The sequence below is a fragment of the Empidonax traillii genome, unplaced genomic scaffold, assembly GCF_003031625.1.
Source record: "Empidonax traillii isolate 1590-97213 ecotype Southwest subspecies unplaced genomic scaffold, ASM303162v1 scaffold733:size745334, whole genome shotgun sequence".
NCBI lineage: Eukaryota > Metazoa > Chordata > Aves > Passeriformes > Tyrannidae > Empidonax > Empidonax traillii.
Window position 1 is genome coordinate 59,341 of NW_020955926.1, and position 25,010 is coordinate 84,350.

The 25,010-nt window shown below is 39.4% G+C and overlaps 1 protein-coding gene across 4 annotated transcripts in view; it reads right to left on the reverse strand.

Moving 5' to 3' along the window:
- SHANK2 (SH3 and multiple ankyrin repeat domains 2) overlaps positions 1-25,010 on the reverse strand; it is a 116,969-nt gene that overhangs the window by 31,704 nt on the left and 60,255 nt on the right. For all 4 annotated transcript variants that reach the window (XM_027900495.1, XM_027900496.1, XM_027900494.1 and 1 more), the window contains 4 exons: positions 6,986-7,121; positions 4,636-4,716; positions 4,239-4,247; positions 1,521-1,541 (listed from right to left, as the gene is read on the reverse strand). In XM_027900495.1, coding sequence (XP_027756296.1) covers positions 1,521-1,541; positions 4,239-4,247; positions 4,636-4,716; positions 6,986-7,121 — 247 coding nt within the window. The remainder of the gene's footprint in view (positions 1-1,520; positions 1,542-4,238; positions 4,248-4,635; positions 4,717-6,985; positions 7,122-25,010) is intronic.

Here is a 25,010-nt window from a genome sequence, read left to right on the forward strand (position 1 = left end):
GAGTCAGGCAACTACCTCAAGCAGAAAGTCAGTGGCACAGATGAAGCACATCTAAAATTTAGGAATCCATTTAACTGCAGTAAAATGACAGTGCTGCCCATGTCATACTGCTCCAAGCCTAAAGATTTTATTACCTATCTCTTTAGACACAACTATCATTTCCTGAATATAAAAAGTACAGCCTTTGTCCTGTCCTCCCAATGTCCTCTCCTGTCCTCCCAACGAACCAGAACCCATCTCCAGAGACAACCAACAAAACCAGTCAAACAGAACCACAGAAGCCATTATTTTTATCTTAATGCCTCCCTTGTCTCTGACCCAGAAAACTGAATTTTGGGTTGACAGAAGACTCTACAATAACAATGCAAAGGGGTTTTTATATGCTGCCAAAATGTATTTTTCAGTATGGTTTATTCTCTGAATGGAGAATGGCAAATATCACTAGCTGGAATCTCTGCTAATGACCTGAAAGGAGGTCAGAAAAGAGCAGAAAAATACAGAATGGAAAATAACCCCATTTTGTCCTATTTAATGTTAAAAAGGAAAAGCTTCCCTGCTGAGAAAAGACACTGCCTACAGACTAACTTTCCTTTCCATGACGCTGAGCTTTGTCCAAGAGCAGGACACAGCCTGTTTTTCCAGCTACCACCCCGGGGCTCACACAGGTTTGAGGCTCTTCCCCAGGCCAGACTCCATGAGCAGGTGGAGATGACATGGTCCCTGCTCAGGAGAGCTCACAATCTAGGAAAGCAAAATGACGTACAGGAGCATGGAAAAATACAGCTCAACACAAACAAACTCTGCATACACGTATGTACAGTGATAAAAGCTCTTCAAATAGCACCACTACTTTCACCTGCCCCTCTGCCATCAGTGCTTGGATGGTTCCTTAACAGGGATCTAGGGAAAATGGGTCTTTGGGGGAGATTTCAAGGAGAAGATTTTATGGATCAGTCCAGGGAGGGCACTCCATGCGTACAGGACAGCATGGGAGATGTTATGTTGGGAATTAAAAATTGTGCAGAGCAGCATTTTCTCCAGGTCAAAAGCTCAGGTGTTGTGTGCAAGATCCCTGTTTCCTGAGACAGAGACAGTGTGGGTTTACAGGAGTAACGTGTGGGCACTAAAAAAGACAAGCAGAACCACTAATGTAGGACTACACTGAGGATGTTACTGGCCACTACCCCTCTGTGGCTGCCAGTGAGCAACGTAAGTGTGAGGAGATGAGATGGAAGGGTTTGGAAAAGAGTTGGATACAGAGAAGGGAAAAAAGGCAAGATGAAGGAAAGGAGACAAAAGGAAGAAATGCGGGGAGTATTTTCAAATGTGGTCTTCTGTTTGAGTTCTTAGTGTGTTTGCAATTTATTAACTAAATAACTAAAAAACATATATAATAATTAATGTACATTTGACACCATAAAATAAACTGGACCATATGCCAACATTTACATTATGTTATTATCCTTCACTATGGAAAGGTGAGAAACAGGTTAAACAAGAGACAAAATGCTTCCCCTTACCCTTCTTCTTCCGTACTGAAGCTTGGAAATAGAAAGGGAATGAACTGTGAATCAATTCTGACGGTAATTTTTTATATGCTAAATCCTGGTCTGTCATTTTGAGCATAAACATTATTCTTCCATCTAAGATGTCAGTCTCTCCCTGCTCCCCTCCACTAAACATGTATCTATCAAACCACAGTAGATAAAATCTGCTTTTGCCAAGATGTTTATCAGGGTTTGTATTATCTATAAGAAATTTCTCCTCTGCAGATATTAGGGATACACGTACAATTCAATTCAATTTTTTTTCACAATTCTTTTTAAAAAACAGTAATTGCGGCAACTTATTGTCACCAGGACTTTCAAACTATGACAATTGGGCATTTTCAAATCTTTGCAGGTTGAAGTGGAATGGAATCATTAGCACAAGTTATCTGCCATCCTTGGGATTAATTAGTTTGAAAGAGAACAACTGAGATGATCTGCTCAGTGTTTTGAAGAACAGAATAGTTAAAAACATGTCAATAAAACTGTAAGTGGAGTTCAGAGCCAGGCAAAGGAAGTAACTGTAATGACTGCAAGATGTATAATTAAAAAAAAAAAAAAAAAAAAAGAAAATATGTTGTTTAGCTCAGCTGGAGACATTACAAAACTATGTACTCTAAGGGAAAACAAGTGGGGAATTTCTATTTATCTTTTCTTTCTATTACATAACAAGGGACATTCAATAAAATTAAAGGCATCACATTTAAAACCAATAAAAAGGAAATACATTTGTACACAGCACATAAGTAGCCCGTGGGATTCTTTGTCACAAGACGTTATTGAGACCATGAGCTTCTCCAAGTCAGAAAAAGGGATTGCACATATATATTGATGAGAACATCCACAGAGTTAATTTATAGAGCTTTCCAGTTTAGTTTGCTTATAAAAGTTATGAAATAAATGCATATTCATTAGTTTAATGGATATAAAAATATGGGTGTTCTCACAGTTCTCACAGATGACCAATATATACACATATACATATAGAGGTTTATAAATTAGAGATAAATACACACATATAATCTGTGGTTCATGTCAGAAGACAGCTTTTAACTGATGACAGGGAATTTTCACTTGGGAAGCTTGTTCAGTTGTGCAATTTAAGAATTCTTGTTTCTTCTGATAAGAGCCCTTTTACAGGGCAAGTATGAAAACAGGTAGACCACAGGTGTTATTTATAACAGCAGTCATATTGTTTGCTAAGTTGGCAAGTGTTCAGAGTGGCATTTACAGCACTCTTAAGGAAGAAAACAAATTTCTGCCATTCCTACAGCTTTACTAGGGGCCATAAACTCCTGGAACACGGTGCAGGCTTATTCTTCAGAACAGCAAACTCTTGCTACTGTAATATTTGCCCTGTCTGGATAAAGACATGAATGGGAAATGTGCTTAACTATTGAAGTGTGTTCCATGGCTGCTTGTTAAGTGAGTCGTGATGTTTTCTGCCAGCTGGGGAGAACAAGCAGCAGATCAAGTGCCACAATATGTTCAGGGGGTGAGGAAGCTAAATTATGATGGTCCTCACTGCAGAGGGGATGTTACTATTAACAGGCTGTTCTCCCCCAGGAAAGAGTGCTGCCTCTCTCTGCTTTGAGAACAGTATCCCCTATGGAAGACTGAAAAGAGAAATAGAAGAGTATCCTCAGTTTGAAAGCAATTTGCAGAAGAGGATAATGAAGGGGCAAAAAAGCAAAGTTTTACAACCTCTTAGCACACAAAAGCACCCAGCCCCAAAATGTGGCTCCAGAAAGAGTGTTTTACATTTTAAACATGGAAGAAAAATGACAGAGCATTCACAAAGTGTTGAGATATTTAGCTAATCTTCTAAACTTCCTGGCCCAGAAAAATCAAATTTTCTGAGATCTGTTAGAGCTAAATAATCACTGTTTAATTTTGGTCTTCACCTGGTTGTTATACCATAGAGAAGACAGGGCCCACTTCAGCCTCCCTCTGTTGGCAAGACCTCCCACTGGACCAGTATGACCTGACTGCCTAAAGGATGGATGGGGTCCATCTGCCCCAGAAAACACTGACTTTCAGGGGAAAAAAAGTGGCCACAAGGCTTTGATTCCTTCCAGTTTGCCTTCATATGAGTCCATGCCAGAAAAAAAGCAATATTATAAAATGTAAATATTTAAATCAATGCAGAATTACATGGGAAAATGGTTTTATTGTTTGATTTATTATCATCTATTACTCTGCAATAAGGGATGTGGTTTGATTTTATACCCAATTATCACTTGCTAAACACACTGTTTTACAGTAATAGCCATATAGAAATATGCACTGGGTTTTTCCTCTGTGCATATATGATTTATTCATAACATATTTCTTAACCTAGCTGCAGAAATTCTACTTTTTTAATGATCTAACAGGTTAAAATTAGGAAGAAAAGACCTATTACCTTCCTCATTTCTAGAAAATTAATAAAAATTCTCAAAGAATAATGCTTATCTAGGATGTGGATGACCAAGCAAAGGAATCTAGAGTCACATTTCTTAAAACCAGCAAATAAAAGACTGAATGGTCAGTAATTTTTATTACCAATAGAGAGGAATTAAGTTTATATCATGCACAGAAGTCAAAGTGATATTGTAATATGCACTTTTTTCAGATCAGATTAATGAAACAAGTTGAAGTTGAAGCTGCTTTAACACTGTCAGCTTTTAACAACAGCTTCTGGCAGCTTACCTTTATCCACTAATGAGAGGCCACAGAAATTTAAAATAAAACAATATTAGATGAACTGCGAACTCAGAAAGCAAAGCTAACAAAATACGACACGGCATTATTTTCTGTGTGTAGATGTGCCAGACTTTGATGATGCACAAAATGTATCAACATTCTCCTGCGTAGCAGTAAAGGCACAAGTTTAAACAAAAATCATTCATGCGAGTCATGCACAATTTGAACTCTCCAGAGATGCAGCATTCTTAAAACCTGCTCTGTTCTACACACTGTACAGAGTGCAGCTCCCTTCAATCAATTTAACACACACACATCTACCTATCTCTCTGTCTATCTAGCTATCTATCTGTCTATCTTTACATTTCTACTAAGCCATGCTTTCCAAAAAACACTTTCTTACCAAGCTCTTCAAGCTCTGAGGTCATTGACTTAGACCGCAGGGTCAGTGCAGTGGTTGGAGCTCGCTTAGGAGGTGGTGGGGCTTTGCATTAAACAGAAAAACACACAGTGTAAGGAAACACCTTCAAACCCTACATTTACATCCACAATTTCATCTCAATTTAAAAAGAATAAGCTACATGAAATAAGGTAAGAATTAATACATACATGCGGAGGAAAAAGCCCTGAGATGCTTTTCCTGTACGGATTTCTCAACTGTTTCTGGTTTTAGCGTAGGTTGTTTGACACATCCGCAAGCTTTTATGTAACAGGATACATAGAAACACTTAAAGCTAAATAACTGGGCACTTCTATTTTCCAGCAGGAAAAAAGCTTCCTAGAGGAAGGGCCTCACAGCAGTTGTGCCCCTTCTAAGGCTAAAAACCTGGAGACCAGCCAATCTTTGACAGATTAATTTAATTTGTGAAGAAACCGTTCAATCTGAGAAATACAGGAAGATTCAAATTGATCTGAGTAGTCTAAGGGAAACAGGTGATCCTCAAAATAAGGAAGATCTTAAAATATCGAGACAGTCATCTAGCACAGAAAATAAAAACCAGCATGTGCTTTAGTATCCTGAGAACAAATATTTCTGCTGGTCAGAAAGGAACCTAACACCCAAAAAGAAAACAGAGATTTCCAGTCAACATCGCTGCCCTGGGACACCAGGAAAAATTAAGGATTCTCAATCCAAAATGCCTATACCATTTTGAAAAGAGGAGGCAAAGCAGTTTGAGGGCAAGAAAGAGTGATGGAAAGAAGTAGACAAGGTTCTGAATAATCTCTTAAATGAGATTGGGTGTCTGACATCTGACTGATGGCAACAAAATCCTTCCACACAATGCCCAAGGTACAAAGGCAATTGCCAGGGAACAAGCAAGGCTACAAACTGCCATCAAAAAGGGACAAGATTCAAAGGGGAAAGTGGTTGGCAAATGACACATTTTCACTAGAAATTACGAGATGACAAAGGACTGAGTTTATTTTTACAGAAGCAACTTCCCTTTGGGTCATAGACAACAGCACTTCTATTTCACTGAATGGTTTGGGTTGGAAGGGACCTAAAACTTCTTCCAACCCCTGCCATGGGCAGGACACCTTCCACTAGACCAGGTTGCTCCAAGCCCTGTCCATCCTGGCGTTGACACTTCCAGGGACAGGGCAACCACAGCTTGTCTGGGAAACTTCTGCCAGAGCCTCACCATCCTCACAATAAAGAATTTCTCCCTGATATTTAGTCTAAAGCTACTATCTTTCAGTTTAAAGCATTGCCACTACATTTATGGCCAACATGACACATCCCAAAAGGCAGAGATTAAAGGTTTGTTTAAAACGTGTGAATAGTAATAGCAGCAGCAATCTCATCTGCTTAATAATAATTATGAGGGCCTAATGAATTCCCAGCATAGCTGTCACCTGAGCAAACTCAGGGGCATCTGAGGTGAAGGAAATACTGTAAAATCCATTTTTGTTTCCTCTTTTTCTTCTTCCTTTTTTTTTTTTTCTTTTGTGAAGTTTTAGTGTGGTTTTTTCATGTGAGAAACACACTGAAATTCTTAAGGGAGTAGCCCAATCTTAGGATATGGGTTAACCCATAATCTCCATTAAATTTAATTTCAAAAATCCCAAACAAACCTCAGGCTGGGAAAAAACCCTATCCTGTTTGTACCAGCCAATTCTTTCCCAAAGTCTTTGTGGCACACAATGCCATATGAACCTCTCTTGGAGAAGCTGCCTTCTCATTATCAGCCAAATAGCAGAAAAAGCATCTTTGTGTGTTGTCTGTTGATGAGAGGTGAAGGGATATTCCCTGGCTAGAACAACTCCTCTAATTTAATTTCATGTAGAGGAATCGTCCCATTAAAATGTACTTTATTTTTCCACCAGAGCTTCAGTCTAAACATACTGCTTACTTTTGTTATTCTTTCTGCAAAAGTTGCAAAAGTTCTCAATGATTTCAAGAGGTACTCTCATCTCAAGTACATTTGTTATTAATTAATAAAAGATCATCTGTTCTTTGTGCTTTTGTTCTCTCACTACTGCAAGAAATCTTACTAAGGATCCTCAAACAAATACATGTATAAAAGCCCATAAAGATTAACTTTCATGGCAAGTGGGACAAAAAAATATTACCCTTTTTGTCACTTATTAATGCATAAGCAAACAATTAAATTACTCTAAGCTATACAAGAATAAGGCATTTAAAAGCAAAGTCTATAAATCAGAATTTAGAAGGCAGTATTTTCATGTCTATATTTTCTTTTCTGACAAGAAAAACTAAAAGAGTCCATCAAGAAAAGAGAAGAATGTACCTTTCTTTCTAGCTGTGTCATCTGGATCAAGATTCCTGGTTACTGTGACAACCTTAAGAACGAGGTGATTGCCCCCTTGTCGAATCATGTTCACCACCTGCCTGTGGCCAACTTTCACTACGTTCTCATTATTAACCTGCAGAGAAAGAAAAGAGTCTTTCAGATCAAAATGCAGAAAACCTTTTGTTCCAGCAGTTCCCAAAACAGAAGGTGGAGAGAGCAGGAAGGTACAGAATTTCTAGTTACTGTCTTTTAATAAAAATACATATTTAACAAACAGTGGACAGCTGATGAGGTGACAGGAAAACAGAGCTATCTTTTCAGGAAATTTGCAACTATAAATAAGTTCAACCAAATCCTCCCCTTTACATATTTTAAATACAACAAATAGCATTTTCCTTCAGCAAGTTTCTCATGTTCTGGAAGCAAAGGCAACAGGGCCATACCTGGGCAAAAGAGTCTTCATGGAAAAAGAAGAATGAACTACATAAAGCCCTGTGGTCATGCCAATTCAACTTCAAACTGCATTGCAACATTCAACTTCAAATTATATATTTTATAACATAGATATACCTATACTTTCTCAGGAATTCTTAGTGCTTCATCGTCCTTTTTACTGAACAAGTCTTTCTATAATATTAATTAACAGACACAGAAGAAAGCATAGGCACAGTAAATGTAAATAAGACTGGATAAAAGTAGTTTATTTATTCGTTCAATCTATAAGGAGTCACTGGAAGTTCTCTGAAATTTGAAGGATGGCAGCATAGAAGATTGAAGTGAGCTATTTGAAGATAAAAGATATTGAGGAATGGAAGCAGAGATGCTGCCAAAATACACGCTGGGAAGTTGATCTCTCTCCAAAATTCAACTGACTCAGTAATATTTCCTGAGATCACTCAATGCCTTCAAAATGAACAGTCATTTTCAAAGTGTTTTTAGCTTCCTCTGTTTATTCTGACAGGCTGGGCATCTCACTCTCAAAAGAATTTACAGTTTAGAGCAAAATCTCTCATTAAATATTATTGCCCTTTAGCAGATTAAGCAGCACAAGCAGTTCCACTCCAACTTGAAATCAGTTTTCCATCCATTGTATTAAAGGAAAATCTTCCCCTTTTCAGGCTTTAGCTGAGACAAAATGCATTTTAATGAAATAATGTATTGGTAAACCATATTTTTATACAGTGCTACAGTCAGAAGTCTCAAGCATGAGCTGTCTATAAGCTTGAGATGCTTTATGAGAGGCTTTTTTGGTTTCATACACAGTGACGTAGGTGTAACACATGCTGAACATCCAGACCTGTTGAGCAGGCAAATATGAAGTTCTATCATTCTGTGGAGGTGGAGGGTATAAAAGAATATTGATTTAAATAGGACTCTTGCTGTTTGGTTTTATTTTACACCTTCTTAGCATCTGGTATTTAATTCCAAGATATGATATTTATTTAGCTGGACAAATGGCATCTAAATTTAATCTGTCTAAAATACTGAGACAAACAGAGTTATCCATTTATTTCTGATTTCCTCCCAGTGTTAAACTCTCAAACAGGTAATTCTTTTCCACAGGAAAAAAAAATAAAATTAAAACATTATGTAATTAAGAATTATGGAATGGATCTCTATTTTTGCTGGAATTAAATTTTAAACGTGGAAGCCAGTAAAGATTACAATAAAATCCCTAATGCTGTCAAAAAATAGGGCTCTCCAAGTAAATCAAAAGTTAATCAAACACATGCATGCTTCACTAGTGTAAAGTGATAAATGTGTAAAATGATAAACAGCTTCTGAAGCATCCCATCTGTTCCCATTGCTGTGTGCAATGATATTTAACATTTAGAGCAGGAGCAAATATATACAACACATTTTGGAAAGCTGCCTCAGAAACAGAACCTGCAAATCACTGTTTATAGCAGCTTTGTTTAAAAGGCTTGGTTACAAAAGCTGGTACCAAAAAGATTTACGTGGCAAAAATAAAAATATTGATAGGAGAGCTGAAGGTTATTTAACTCGAGGAGTCTGTAGAAATAGTTGAGAACAAAAGAATCATGAAACCAGCAGAGCAGAAACTCATCTTCACAGCCTTTAGCACCTCAGGGGGTAAAACTGGAGCACGATTACAAAGTAATAACTTTGGAATTGTCAATAGCTTATAAAGAATTAGATTTCAGAGACATTATTTATTTCTTTTACCCTTCTTCAGTATTTTATACAAAAGCCAAATGACTGCAGAGATGGTAAGTGGTGAGTAACCAGAGTTCAGGCAGGGTTTTTTTGACAGTTTTAGTCTGACATTACTCAGCAAAGATTTTCCAGGTGTAAATAACTTGATAAGTCTGTCTCTCTACTTCTACCTTAACCTTTGGTAGGGGGGAGATGACCACTGCATCTCACCTAGGCTTTGCAAACTAATTGAAGGAGGTAATTTTTTTACAGTCTGTTTAAAACAAGTAAAAAATCAGTAAAACAAAGCAAAACCCCAAACAAAAACCGTAAGAAAAAAAATCTATTTCACCTGTGCCAATTAATTTCATAATCACATGTGTTCTTGGAATTAATAAAATGTAACCACATTCTTCAAAACACTAAAAAACTGTATTTTCTTTTAGTGGCAAAGTGTTTAGAAGGAAGTTCTATAAACAGTCCAATAGTAAAGTTGGTTTGTAGGCACAAATTTGGGTCTTTCCCTGTTTTCCTGTATCTTTCAGGATATTTTCCATCATCTCTCACTGCAAAATCTGAAGTTCTTCTTTTCCTTTGATTATTCCCCCAAACTTTCCTGCACTGAATTTTTTATCCCATGTCCTTCATAAATAGGCAGAAATAGATAAAAGAAATAGATAAGTGCTGGGGCTGGTTCTGTGCTACATCAGTGGCAACTGCTCACCCAACAAGCCAAATGCAAGGAAAACTGTCCCTTGGGACAAGCCAAGAATTTCCGTAACTCTCCTCTAGCCATTCCTGGTGCTCAGGAAAAGCCTCCAAACTCTGTATTTCTGAAAATCATACTTTATAACCATTTGGTTAAAAACTGGGCAGTGGGATGGGAGTTACTCTGAGATAACTTCAGAAATAATTTATGAAATAATATGATCTCACAGACAGAATATCTTAAAAAAACCAGCCTAATCTGGAAGCCTGAGCTGTCTCAATTTTAGTCTTAGTTTTAGTCTCAGTCTTTGTCTCAGTTTTGAAGCTTAAAGCTCCAAAGCAGGGACTGTGATCAACAACAGTGTTCCTCTTGCAGAAAGGGGTTTGAACACCAACCATGAAGAGTTCTCTCTCCATCAAATATGGAGTAAACCAGTGACAAAGACAACTGCCAGTCACAAACCTCACTGTCTGTAACATCCAGATCCACCACTCTGATGTTATTTTACTCAGAGTTTATTCACAGCAACATCTAAAGCCACCAAACCTCCCAAATCACGAGCTTTTATTCAAGAATAAACAATGGTGTGGATTCCAAGAGCAAAATATCAATCAGGTAATCAAATTTTTTTATTTGTGAAATATTCCCTGCATGGAGAGCCCTCCCTACAACAGATGATACATGAGCACATATGTGTTATCCGAAAATTTTCTTCCTGAAGATTAAATTTACACTTCCATCTCCAAAATAAATGTGTAGTTCCACATCTTAAGAAAATGAAAGTGTATTATTCTTTAGAGTACTTATTCCCCACCAAAGCTACAATGAGGTGGGTCCCCATTTTTTCACCACACCACATCATCACCAGGAAATACTTGATTACAAACATATTCTGCTGTCTAAATCCATTCATCTGCTTACACAGGCAGACTTAGGACAGGAAAGAACAAATGTTATTATTTAAAAATGTGGTTGGTTTGTTTGTTTTTTTAAAAGAATGAGTTAATGAGTGCCCTAGAGATGCTGGGGTAGATTTTGTGGGTATTGGGGCAGGCTGGATAAAAGGATTTTTTTCAGAAATGCATAGCTAGGCAATGGCTTGAAAAAGAATACAATACAATACAATACAATAAAGTAAAATAAAGCAAAATAGTAAAATAATCTGCACATTGTAGGAGCACAGATGCCTGAGCTGGAACATATTCAGCAGAGCAGCCTTCCTGTAGGAAGGTGCAAAACTAAAAAACACTACCAGAGAGAAAGACCTTTGCCGAGTTTGTTCTATTAATAATTAAAAAAAAAAAATCTTAATTTCTTCAATGCATCATCCTAATCCTTACATTACCTAAACATTCTCTCGGTGGAAAAGGTGGTCAGTCATTTTTAACACTAAGTAAGTACACAAAACTCCATCATTCCACTTGGAATGGCCACTGGTTGCAGTTGGGAATGCACATTCTGCCACAAAAAACTTCTCAAAAGCTCTTCCTTATCCATTAAACTACTTGAAAAAAGCCACAACAAAACCCCAAACCCATTACACACACACTTACAAAGCCCTGCCCACACAGTTTCTAAAATTCACCATTTTTGGTAAATATTTAACACACACAAACCCAATTCCAATTTGTACCAGCAAAATAAATTGCCCACTTGTAACTTTGTGGGCTCAAATTGTACTTTGCATCTCAAGTAACTACACAGGACACTGCCTGAGACTTCATGAACTGGGAAGAGTTTCCAGGATTTGTCCTCAACAAGTACATTTAGTGTGAAAAATCCTATTATTTGCTTGATGTTCAAACCTCTGAGTTCATTCTAAATGCTGAATGGAACAGGTCCATTGACAGCACTAAGATAAACAGTCCACCTAGAAAGGCTTCTGTGAAAACCTATTTTAACAAATTCTGTTAGCAGCATCCTTTCCCCTGAGTATTACAGGAAAGGACTGAAGCCAAACATTTGCTGATAGAGTTTAGAGGCAAGTTAAAAAGGTCCAAAGCCAAAAGATGCTTTGGTTTAATGATGTTTTATGTGCTTACAAAATGCATTTAACCACAACTGATATCAAGGTTCCTTGTCTCAACAAGCACACAAGTTTAACCTGTGTCTTAGATTCAAATAGAGAGTAATAATATAATATTTAAATGAGTCCATAATGGGAATTAATTTATGAATTTATCTCTGCAAAGCCAATTACTCCCATCATACCCTAGAAGCTTAAGCTGACAAAAGCAGATGGCTTCAGTCCACCAGGCTCCAACTATTCATTAATTTGAACAAATTCTGAAACAGGCCTTGAACAGCCTCTGCAAAATTTCTGAAGACTTTCTAAGACAAATGGAAAGTTTATTTACATTCTGATCCCTGATTGCTATAGATGACTGTATCCCACCTTATCAATTGTAGTGTAAAAGATGCTCCAGAGACTCTGTGGGCTCTGCTGACCAAAAAGGTACTATTCAAAAATAAAAAAGGTTCAGAGAACCAGGGATACAAGGATGTGGAAATTCCATCTGACATCTTGCAGTAGCAATTTTTTTATAGTAATCCACTTGCTCATAGATTTGCCTGGACTGGTGGCCTTTCCACGGGAGAATGGAAAGAAGATGAAGCCAGTGAGCATGGAACTGGACAAGGTGATCAGCAGAGGCAACTTCCCACCCGAACTCTGTCATTCCACAGGGTTTCTTCCAAAGAGGAATTATTACAGGGAAGTGCAAAGCACCTTTCAGGGAAAAAAGCACTTATTACTTACAGGACAAGCATCAAACCCATCAGCAGCACTGCCACGGTGCAAATTTCTTTGCATAAAATCAGATATTGGTGGATACAAACAGAATATAAGATGTCTAAAGGAAATCACCCCGTGGATTCAGTATGTCTCAAGGTTTTGTGTTCCATCCTGTCACCACCCCCCCGTCTGCATCCAGGGGAATGCTGTGCCTTTCCTGCTGCAGCTCCAATGGCAAGGGGAGGTTCTCACTCCCGGCAAGGGCAGAGGGACAGGCTGGAGCACGACCTCCCTGCTGACACCTGGCACCTGCAGGGCTGCTCCAGCCAGGCACAGGCTCTTCCTTCACCAGACCCAGCAGTGCCAGAGCTGGTGCCTCCTGAAGGGCAGTGTGGATCTGATGGAGACAGTCAGCGCTCCAGCACAGGCCACTTCATCCCTGAGAGCAGCACCAGCACCACAAACCTTCAGCTGCTCTTGGGAACGTTTCTGATAGAAGCATTGGAATAAAGAGGCATCTCAGATCATAAACTCCAGACTCCTTGGTTGCCATGGCAACTGCATCACATAATTTGTTTCTCAACGTTTAGCCAAGCTCCATCTTGGAACTCCTGCGATTTCTTGTCCCTGTTATTCCTGGTAGGCCCAGAACATTTGAAAAGAACTGGTATTTTTTAGCAATTTCCCTCTTAGATGTGACCTAGTTTATATTTATCCTTTTTTTACTGTGCCAAACTGCCAAAAGCCTAAATAGCCATAATTTCCCCTACTCTCCCTGCATTCTACAAACATATCAGGTGGGAGGAGTGTCCCGCTTTGTTTAAAAGTATTTTAACAACTTCCTATGGCAGTCGAAAACCCAAATGGAGCACAACAGCTGTCCAGCCCTTCAAAGCCTTTTTAAATTGTTTTTAATGTGTCTAATTACAGTCAAATCAATTTATCAAGATGGTCACATGTTCTCCTGTATTTCATTCAACTTGCACTGCACCCGTGTCAGTGTTTGACCTCTCTCAAGGCAAATGCACAACTTATTTTCTTCTAATAACCTACCAGATTCACTGGCACTACCCCTTCCTCAGTCACTGGCATTTTTGAGTATCTGAGAGCCAGTGGGTACAGCAGCAGAATATTTGGTCCTAATGTTGGTGATAAATTGTAAAAGCCTGATTTTTTCCCCCAAGAGTCACCTTGTGAATTTTGCCCATGTCACCATGTACATACATATGCACACCAACACAGCACAAGAAAACACAACCATACATTTTAATCGAATAACCTTATCCCAAGCTTACTTTAATTAAGGGCATTCAATAACCTTCCAGCCTTACTAGAAAAATTAGCAGTGAAATAATTTATCAGCATGGCTTCTCAATAACATCTTCTTTTGTTCCACTAAAAACACTGCCACGTAACAGCACTGTTTCAGTACAAAACTCTGGTTACATTTGGGGTCCAAGCTGACCTCCAAAGAATCCAGCAGGGTTAAAAGTTGCTGTTCATCTCTCACCTATGCCATGATTTAAAAAGTGGAACTATGTTAAACTAGAATTTTAATCTAAAATTTTGCATTTTGCCTATTTATATCTAACCTGAAAGCTATTGAAAGTGAATAACTTCTGCCCTCATGAGACTGCCGTACACAGAACATTTAAATATCACTCAATTACTTGCACCCTGTCCCATTAAAAACAATTGTCTCCATTAATCAGTACCTGCTATTATTTTGAATCATTTTGTGTAAGCTACATTCCATTGGAGAGGTTCAATTAACTTTACTGCAGTTGATTCAACTTCAGTGAACCACAATCAATTAACTCACACTCAGGATGAATTTGTCCAAGGGCTGTCAGGTGGGAGAGGCGGCATTTCTTCACATTGGAACTTCTCTTAGGGAAAAAAATTCCCATGAAATGTGCATCTGTTTTGCTTTCTCATACACACACCTGAAAAGGGGTCATTTTCTGAGGAATCTCTGGGATAATGCTACACTCAACCACCATATGTTGATACAAGGAGGGAGAAGTTGTGACTTTTATTTATCCTTTTAATAGAATTATAGAATGGGTTGAAAGGTACCCTAAAGATCCCATAATTCCAACCCCCTGCCATTAGCAGAGACACCTGCCACTAAATCAGGTCACTCCAAGCTCCTTTTGTCTTTTCATTTTGTATTTATTTTGCGTATCTGAGTTCCATTAGTGCCTGGCAGTTCCTCTACTTTCTCTTAATTTTGTTTCTTCTGTCTATTATGTTTGTTTCTTCTTTCCTTAAAATAAACTTACTGCAGATAAGCTGATAACTAATTTCTTTTTACAAATTCCAATGCTTAAAAAAGTATGTTCTAATTTAAAATTCAGTAAAATTAAAGTGAAGTTTGAAGTGCAACAGGGAGTATCTTAGCACTCATCTTGTGAGCACGCCTCTTACACTGAATTTGTTCTGAGATGCTATTATAGCCTATAAATTATGGTACACAGACAGCACCAAAGATAGGGTATCAAAAAGAGCAAACTAGAGGTCACACATGCAGTAATGAAACCTCTCTGGCATATCTGCCCTTCACAGATGAAACCATGCACAAAAACCTAGAACTGCTTAACCACTGCAACCAGAGCTGCTCCAGCCTCGTGCATTTAACACATCCATCACCATCCACCCCTGCTGGGGGCTTTCCTGAGGTCCCAGCAAAATGGCTTGTCACACGAAGAAAACAAAAGCTTCCCAAGCTGCACATTCTGCAGTGGGAAAACAGAGTCTTGTCCCTCTGCTCTCCTCTGCTGACCACTCCCCCCATCCCAGTTTGTCATTCTCTCAGCAGACTCACTAATGCTTTGTGGTGCCCTTCTGATGAACTGACTCCAGAATGAAAATAATATTTAATCTGGATCACAAACGCTCACTCTGATCTGACTGCTGGGCCAGCGTGGGCAGCACAGTGCGGTTTGTTCACTGCCAAGTTGTGGATGAGCATCCTTTTGGCAGCCCCGTACCACCATCCACCCCTTTTGTATCCGTCAGCTCCTCTGAGACAACAGTTTTCAGGGAAGCATGAATAACAGGATCTAGAGTACATCTCTAAGCCAGGTTTATCCCTGGAGCAGCTCACTGCACAACCTCAACCCCACCTTCACCTGTGCAGCTGCTCTGGTGTGTGAGGAGCCAAGCAAGCTGAGGCAGCACCTTTGCTGTGCCCTGGGAGCAGCACTCAGCTGCACACTCTGACCTCCAAAGTGATTCAGTTCTTCAGACCCCAATTAAACAACTCCCAGCTTAACACTTTATACAAACACGAGGCTGTGTTCAACCCTAAAAATACATTTTTTAAAATCAGGAATACAGCACTATTATGCAAGCACTGAGAAGACAATAGATCTCTATTTGAATTCTGAATGAACCACTTGATAAGTATTTACAGTAGGTAGAAGCATAGCAGGCTGAGCCCTTCTATTTTTAAAATTGTGCATGCCTACACTAAAGGCCATTAGGCAGAGAATTCTAAAATATGCATCAAAATATAGATCTCTTTATAAGCATTAATAATGCAGCCCAATATTAATTTACATTAGGTAAGCACACATTAGTCAGGAAACATAATTTAAAATTAAACTTTGTACTTGTGATATGAACTCACTTGTTCTGTACCTTTCAATGATTCCCAGTTAAAATCCTCAGAGAGATTACCAAGAGATATTGACAGAAAGTGTTGTCATCATGTGTTGATAATCTATATTTGCTCCTCCCACATACAGTCACTTTCCAGAAAATGCATCTGCACTAAGAACAATAAAAAAATGTACTGCTCATGCATTTCTTTTTCTGCAGGAAAGCCTAATCTTAGAGCAGACAGAGATAATCCTTTCTTAAAGCCATGCTAGTTTTAACTGTGCTGCCTTAAACTTGGAATCTCTTAAAAGTTTAATTTGGAGGCCATGTGAATAAGGACTGAAGTCTGGCCCTAAGAAATGCTTAAGCACATACAGAATAATGAAAGTCACATAACACATAACAAATATTTTCTGTATTAGATTAGAATGACAAAATAACCGTCAGTCAGGCGAGTCATGAACTTGGTGGTGTTAGGAATGTCCCTCTCTAATTAAAAGTTTACTCAAACTAACCCTACTGCAGCTTTCTGTTAATTGCCAAAAGAATGTGCATGTTTTATGCAAGACTTCCATAACTGAATGTAAAAACCCCCAAGAGATATCCATCATAGACAAACAGCACACAGCATATCGCAGAAGAGTTACAAACACGGAAATGTTTAGTTTAAAATAACCAGCCAAACAGAAGTACAAATAAATTTTAAACTATCTATAAACAAAGAATAAATTTGCATTGCTAAGGCAAAACAAACAAAAAACCTTCTCAAGTTGTAGCAGCTTGTTTGCAGAAAGAGGTAATTCTCCTTGGATTCATCACAGAGTCACAGAATATCCTGAGTTGTAAGGGACCCTCTAGGATCATCAAAGTTCAACTTCTGGCCCTGCGCAGGACACCCCCAAGGCTCCTGGATCTCAAACCCTGCAGTGTAAAACTCAACTACTCAATTTTGCTTGCGTAGAATATGTAATACATCACCTACACGACAGATGCAGTTTATCCTCACTACTTCCCATCTGCTTATATTCAATTTATTCTTGATAATTTTGGTTGTTTCTTTAACAGTTCTAGACAGAGCTCCATTATTTTGTTTCAAAGTTATTAATTCTTTAATACTAGATCAGAATTGCACTCCAAATCCAGTTCAGCCTGAGACTCACCTTATGACCTTGAAGCCTGTGCTTTGGTCCAAAAGCCTTGAAAAAGGGCAAATAACCCCCAGAATCACAGAACTACTCCACTGTGTCTCATGTAACCAACCATCAACCATTTAGGGCCCCATCAACTGACACAGAAAGCACTAAGAGATCTGATTAGGAAACACATCACATTATAAAAAACCAATAATGGGCAATCCTTTAGTATCTACTTTTCCTGCATCCTGCTTATCCTCTGTTGTAAAAGAATATCCAAATGTATATCTGTAATTGTAATGTAAACCAGACATGAGCCACAAATGCAAAATGTTACATAACTTTAACTCAACAAAAGCTCAAAAGCAATTTAAAGACAACTTTTGCAGCTCTCTTTAAAGAAAACAAACTTGTTTATAAGAGCAACTTCATTAATTCATAATGAGGCTTTTTGTTACCACTTCAGAGAAGCAACGTTCTAATTTGCTTACTCTCCACACAGAATAAGAACTTTTTATCATCTCAAGCAAGAGTATAAGAGCAAAAAGCTTCTCTGTTAAGAAGGAATGATTCATTTTGATGTTAGTGAACAAGTATAGAAGGATAACAGCAGATTCCTCAGAGCACTTTGTCACAGCGAATAAGAATCACCAGCAAACCTTTCATTAGGTTTGATTTTATTTGTAAATAGTTAGAAATACAAATCTATTTTTGTGTGATCTGATGACTTAGAGAGCATGAGGCGATTCTCTGGCCTTTCCAGTGGCTCCACCCAGAACGCCAGTGCGAAGGGAACGTGCTCCCAGTGAAAGGCAGAGCCAGCGGAGCAGAGCTTTGCCTCCCGCATCGCTGCCGCTCGGCAGGTGCCTCGGGATGCTGCAGCCCGCTGGAAACATTCACCCCACAGTCAAACCCTGCATCCACACAGGGCAAAAACACCTCCTTGGGAGCACTTCTCGCCTTCCAGTGGCCAAAAGGAAGCCGAGTCTGGCTTGTTCTCTCTCTCAGCACCTACAGTTAGCAGCACAGTCGCCTGCCTGGCACACAGAGTCAGCTGGGCGATGCAGCGGGTGAATCAGTGCTGTTACGCACTGACATTTTAGGAACGCTCTGAAGAGCTGTACAACCGTGTACCAACGTGGCAGCTCAGCACAAGCCCATCACAGAGATATCACAGCCCAAAACTCAGCACAGGCACTGAGGAGAGGAAGACAAATGAAGCACAAGCAACGATAACAGGGTTTTAATTTAGAGAACAGCAGCCTCATTTGTACCAACAGTAATTTTAGAAACATTAAGGTTGGAAAAGACCTCCAAGATCACAGTTTTGCAGACTTGTTCTCCTGCCACTTCAATTTTCTGTGCATTAAATTTTGAAAAACCCAAAGCCCCAAATTAACAAATATCAAAGGCCCAGTAAGTTTGACTCTATATTAAATATTTTGGAATGTGAATTAAGGATTAAGCACACAAGGGAAGATCAGAAAAGGAACTTAATATCTTAAGAAGAGCAGAAGGAGATGGTGCTACCATATACCTAACAGCAGAAATGCTATGTGTTTTCAAGAGTAAGGAAGGGAAACTTCAATTTAAACACCAAATATAATGCAGATCTCTTATAATTCAAATTAAATTTGTAACTAGGTGTCGCAGAATGGAATTTAAATGTCAATCAACTTCCTAATCAAAGGTTTAAAAATTAGAAGCACTGTGGAAAGAGCCACTATTTCCAACAAAATAGTAATTGTCAAAAGCTGTGTTTGGGTGACTTTGATACTGCTCTTGGAAGAGAGATGGACAGCTTCAGGGAGCTCAAATGCCTGAGGTACTCACCAACCTGCAACCCTCTGCAAAAGGAGACAAAACTACCCAAGATGTTGGAATGTCTCCTGTGAACATCTGATGTGCCAAAGCCTAATCCTGAATCATCATACCCAGGGAAGGAGCAGCGAAATGCTCTCTCCTGACAGGAATACAGATGGCACATCATGCACCACGCCCCAGGTGCCTTCCTGAGCACTGACCTCCCTGCTGGGATCCTAAATCCTGCTTGGCCAGCACTCCCTCCAGACCCACTGAAGGATTTGGAAATCAGCATGGGCTGAGGACATTTCCAGAGACAATGGATACAGCTGCCTTGCTTTGGAGCCTAACTCTGGCTGTGTGATAACTCCATGCCAGTGGCCTCCCAAGAAAACTCGGAATACTTTAATTTACTAGCACATGTGAATTTTACACACTGAAGATAAATCTGGGCAAAAAGAACTTTGCATTTTGCCAAACAGGCATCAAGCAACCCCAGCTGGATGTTACTGGTTTCATTTCACAGCACTCAGTAACAGTTTCTTTAATGCCGTGTTGCTCACATGGCTTTGCCGTGTGATTCACTCACATGGAGATGGAGCTGTGAGAAGGAGGAACACTCACAGCTCTAATTTATAAATTTTAGATGACTTGAAGGTAGTAATTGATTCTCTTTGAATGCCATCTTCTTTTTATTCTGGCCTCTTAGCTCTTTGCCTGATTGTCCAATTTGCACGAGCATCACGTGTGATTTCTCTCCAAATACCTTGACCTAAATCAGCTTTGTCCCAGTTACTGGCACTGACAAGTCTGGCAGTGGTAGAGGGACAATTTCAGTGCATCTTAATATGCTTTTTATTGATTTCCTGGAGGGTTTTTTTAGACTGGAAGGAAGACAGCCATGAAAGACATGATTTAAATTCTGAAGTCTAAGGTAACATAAAAGCTTCAGTTCTAGGAATCATTGTAAAAAGTAACCCTAACGTGTGCTACTCACTCACACCACTGTGCACCCCAAATCCTGCACAGGCAGCACTGATGGAATTGCCACAATCTGAGGCAGAAAACGTTCTGCCGCTGAGTTTCATCCTGCATGACTGTCAGTCTCCATAGCTTCTTCCTGCAGAATGCAAGGAATGCCTGATCCAAAACCAGTGCTCCCGAGAGCTTATGAAATTCAAACTATTTTTAGACATCCTAAATATATGCTGTTTGAAATAGTTAAGTGAACAATTGTTACTAATATATACTTTCTTTCACATACATACATAATACATGCTTATCAGCAGGAGCACATTTCTTACCAAGGGAGCACAATTTTGTCCAGAGGAATGGAGAAAAATGTAGGTGTGCACTTGACAAGGTTTGGATGTATTGGAAATAATTCCCTCAAAAGACGTAGGAATGGTAAAAACTGGGGTGTCCAGAGGCAGCACTTTAGAAATAAATAAATAAAGCAAGGAGACAAAGAAAAATAAATAAATAAAGGAAGAAACCAAAATGGGCTGTTAATTAGTCCACAGCGTTTTTTCAAGTGGGGAAGAGAAGCTCTAATTTGATAGAGCCTTTACTCACTCCATCAATAGGCCAGTGTTGGTATAACAAGCCAGGGCTACCTAAAACTAACACAAAAAGAGAATAGAGTGGGAAAATAAGTCAGTCTTCCAATCACATATCCAACTTTAATGTCATCTCAACAGAAAGAGTTAAAGCCACTTTGCAGTTCCTTCTCAGTGTTATTGCTCAGAAAGAAAAAGGGGGAAATTTTATACTCCTGGAGAGACTGAATCTCATTCTTTAATTCAGAAATCAACTGCATCCAAATCTGGCAAACTAAGCTGTAAAAATCACTGGGTCTGTTTTTCAAGGTTAGGACAAATCATTAAGGTTTCCTGAATTCCTATGGGCTTGGTAGCTTTGGGAATCTGTGCTCTCCCTCTTTAACGGGGTAACACTCCCGTGCATCCTTTCATGAACACTAAATGTCCCTATTCCTCTCCTTTTCATCTTAAGACACTGAAGGTCACTCCATCCTTCACATCACTACAGTTTATTCAGAGGAAACGGAGAAAGGACGATTCCCAAAGTGTGGGAGACGATGTTGCATTAGGATCACCTGAGCCAGCACGGAGCAATCTGGCACATCTCAGTGATGCAGAGTGACACTCTGCAGGGACACGAGCTCCAGTCCTGGCTGAGAGGCAGCCAGAGCAGCGTGGTACTGCCCTCAGGCTAATTAACACCACATCAACACGGCTTTGTCACTTTGGGTTTTGGAGCTTGTGCCTTCAAGGCCAGCTCAGGGTTCTCCCCACCACTTGGCAGTGCAGGGTTTTAATCTGTGCACCCACTCTGGTCACATCAAACACACGGGGACACCGGACACAGGGAGAGGCTGCTGAAGGTGCAGAGTGTGGCTTTCAAAATGTAGTCAAAATCATTGTGACTGCAGTGTTGTCAGGGATTAATTAGCTAAGGCGTTCTGTAGTTATTCCTCAGTAGTTGAAAGGTAGTTAAACGTGACGTACGACTGTAAAGATTTTCCCTCTTATTTGCTCAGAATGTTAATTTTGCAGCAAGAGGAACGAGGGTTAATTAACTCTGACATTCTTCTGATCAGATTTTTCCTTAACTTTTGAGAAAAATATTTATACTCCCGGTACTCTGAAGAATCTTAGCACCAACTCCTCCCTGCTCCTTCCATCTCAAATGGTTCAGAAACAGAGAAAGTTACCAAAATCGGCTCTCACCCTTTCCCAGCACACTCACAGCCTCAGAAATGAAGTCAAAGATTTCATTAGACATGTAGTTCCTAGTTATTAATGGGGTAAAATTACCTTTCCTGCCCCCCCATGCAATCTGCATTTTAGAGTTAAGAGAGACTCTGAGTGAGATGGGAAATCTGCATGGAGACATCCCAGACCAGGCTTTAATTTAGCCAGAAACTGCACACATGGCTGTTTTCTGCCATATCAGAAATGAGTATTTTTTCCCCTATAATAAACTGTAATACCAGTGGACCATTATAAAGTCCTTTTACCTACATGATATCTGTTTCATCTTAACTTGGTACTTTTCTGATTTCTCAGCGTTTTTTAGACTGTTACAATGTTTTAGACAAATGTCCTTGCTAAGTGATAAATTGCTCAGTGAAAGAAATTAGATTTATTTGTTTCTTATATTGCTTATTATTTCTTTTTAGTTGAAGTCTACAGGATGCACAAGGAATTACCCACACTGCTAACTGTATTAGCAAATAATTTAGAAGTCACACTTGAAATATGTAATAAGATTCTCTGAAAGAACAACAAAGAACCCCACTTTAAAGCCAAGGACTTCCAATCATTCTTAAAGATGACTTTTAGGATGAGAGATAGGTAAGGAGAAAAGAGATTGTTGAGATATCCTAACAAGCTGAGGTACTATGCTCATATGAGAAAGATCTGGATATGCTTCGCTATCCAGCTTTATTTTCAAAGAGAAAAGAAGAGATTGTCTCACAGAGCAGTACACAGAAACTGAGCATATGCAAGAAAATAGCAATAACTCTCTGGAAAGTTTTCCTGTGCCTATGGCATAGGCAGAACTTCCATGTCTAGGAAGCTGTGTGGATGCAAGAACTCTAAAAACATCCTGTCACTTTGTTTAGAGATCAAAGACCCAGAAAACATGATCCAGCCTCCTCAAAGCATCAGGTTTTCAATTTTCCATTTAACATATTTCCATCACTGCTCCAAAATAAATAATTCTCCTAATGGAATCACAGCATCACAGGATGGTTTGGGTTGGAAAGGACCTTTAGAGATCACCTACTCCAAACCATCCCCTTCCATGGCCATGGACATCCTTCACTTGGTTGGGTTCCTTCCCATAAACCCAGACCTCTTACTCCATAATAGAGGCAAATACACGTCCCTGTTACCAGACAGGAATACTGCAAATACATTATCTTTTCCACTAACTTAATCCCACTCAATTCTGTAAGATCAACTAAATAATCAGGGAAACAGGGATGCAATAAGAATCAGGATCAAATTTTTCCTTTAACCACTGACAAAGGTTATCATAACTCGGAGGATTTAAGCCACCACCTAACAAAACATAAAGTAGGACAGAGCCTGTTGTCTTCAGCCAGAAAAATATATTCCCAAACAAGAGAGTGAAATGGCTAAGTTTAACAGTCAAGAATAGAAAAGAAGTGTGAATTACTGGCTGTGATAAACAGTTAGGGCTAGTTTCCTTCACCTGGAAAAGACACTGCAGTCTTTCGCTCTTCAGCCCAGCATGGTTCAAGTCAGATGTTTCATGGCTTTACTTCTTTTTTTGCCTTTTTTTTTTTTTTTTAAATCTTGAATACTGAATTCATCACAGCTCCCACCAAAACATTAGCAAAGCCATCTTAAATATTTCCACTGGGAAATAACCAATTAACAATTGGGACTGTAGGGCTTATCAATTACCTTCCTTGCTCCTGTGTTTGCTTTTTGTTTGCAGACATTCATTCTGGCTTGAAGCATGTGCTACTTTTACGTTTTCTTCTTCATGCTTTTCCAAGTGAGAACCACTTCTTTCCAAAGCTACATGGGCTGCTTGTTCCTGCAGCATTCCCGAGCCACCTCCCAGTCCAGCATCCTCACCACTGGCCCTGGGCTAGAAAAAGGCGGCCCTCCCTTGACTTTGCATAACTGCATTTATTTCTCCCCCCCTTTTTTTTTTTTGGTCTCGCTCCAGGGTTATCACATAATTTATCAAGAAGAGATGAAGAATTTTGTTTGACATAACTGTGGCCCATCTGGAACGTTGCAGGAGATGGAATGTGGCCGAAAGCAATGATTTCATCCCGCACCGTGACAGCTAGGAGAAAGAAGCAAACAACAAAGAAACCCTCACTGTTAATTCCAGGGTTTCAGAACTGTTTTCACTGGAGATGCTGTATTAGTTAAAAGCTTCCTAGATAATACTTAGTCACAGCAACAATAATCTGTGGTTATTTCTTTTCTTTCCTTCTTCATGCAGCAAGACACATATTAAGAAGACACAGAAAAAGCGGGCACTTTGAGGGTTTGCCAGTATTTTGATTAGTGACCAAAGTCAGTGAACTGCACTTTGTCTTTTATGTAAGAATAAGGATGAGTCATGCAGGACTAAAATAAACACCTTCTAAGAGGCAGCCTTGCTAATAATAGCTGCTCATCTTTACAGTCTTCCCCACTTGAAACTACTCTATCACTGAACCAGTACTATGGACCTCAGCACAAGCAGGGCTAAATTTTACCTCAGCTGATTTTACCTTCCTGGTTTGTTTTCTTGAGGATATCAAAACGTAACTCACACTAGACAGTTGTGCTGGGTTCCTGTGGCACGGTTTGCCAGCAGGGAGGGCTCCAGAAGCGGCTTCTGTGAGAAGCTCCGAGGCAGACCCATTGCTGGTCATGGCTGAGCCCATCAGCGATGAGGGCATCACAGTCAAGGGAGAGGATGTGAGAGAAACAGCTCAACAAGGCACCCGATACGGGAATCAGGAGGGGAAGGAGGTGCTCCAGGTACCAGAGGTACAGGCCATGGCGAGGCAGCTCTCCATTCTCTCCAGAACAACTCCTGTTCCTTCATCTGAGCAGTTCACTCAACAGTTAAACACTGAACTTGGTATATTATCCTTAAGACATTATCTGACAAGAATCAATCCCTTCCCAGTTTTGATCAGCTTCTGTATTTATCCTAGGTATGCTATCTGATTTTCCTAGTTAGAACCTACCTCTGCACCAGAGTTGTTTTATTTAAAGTTAGTCATAATAATAATTTTTTTAAAAAACACATTTCATAATGGTTCAAGGGGGAAAACCAATTTTTAGAAAAACAAGAAAATGCCCTGCAGGTTCA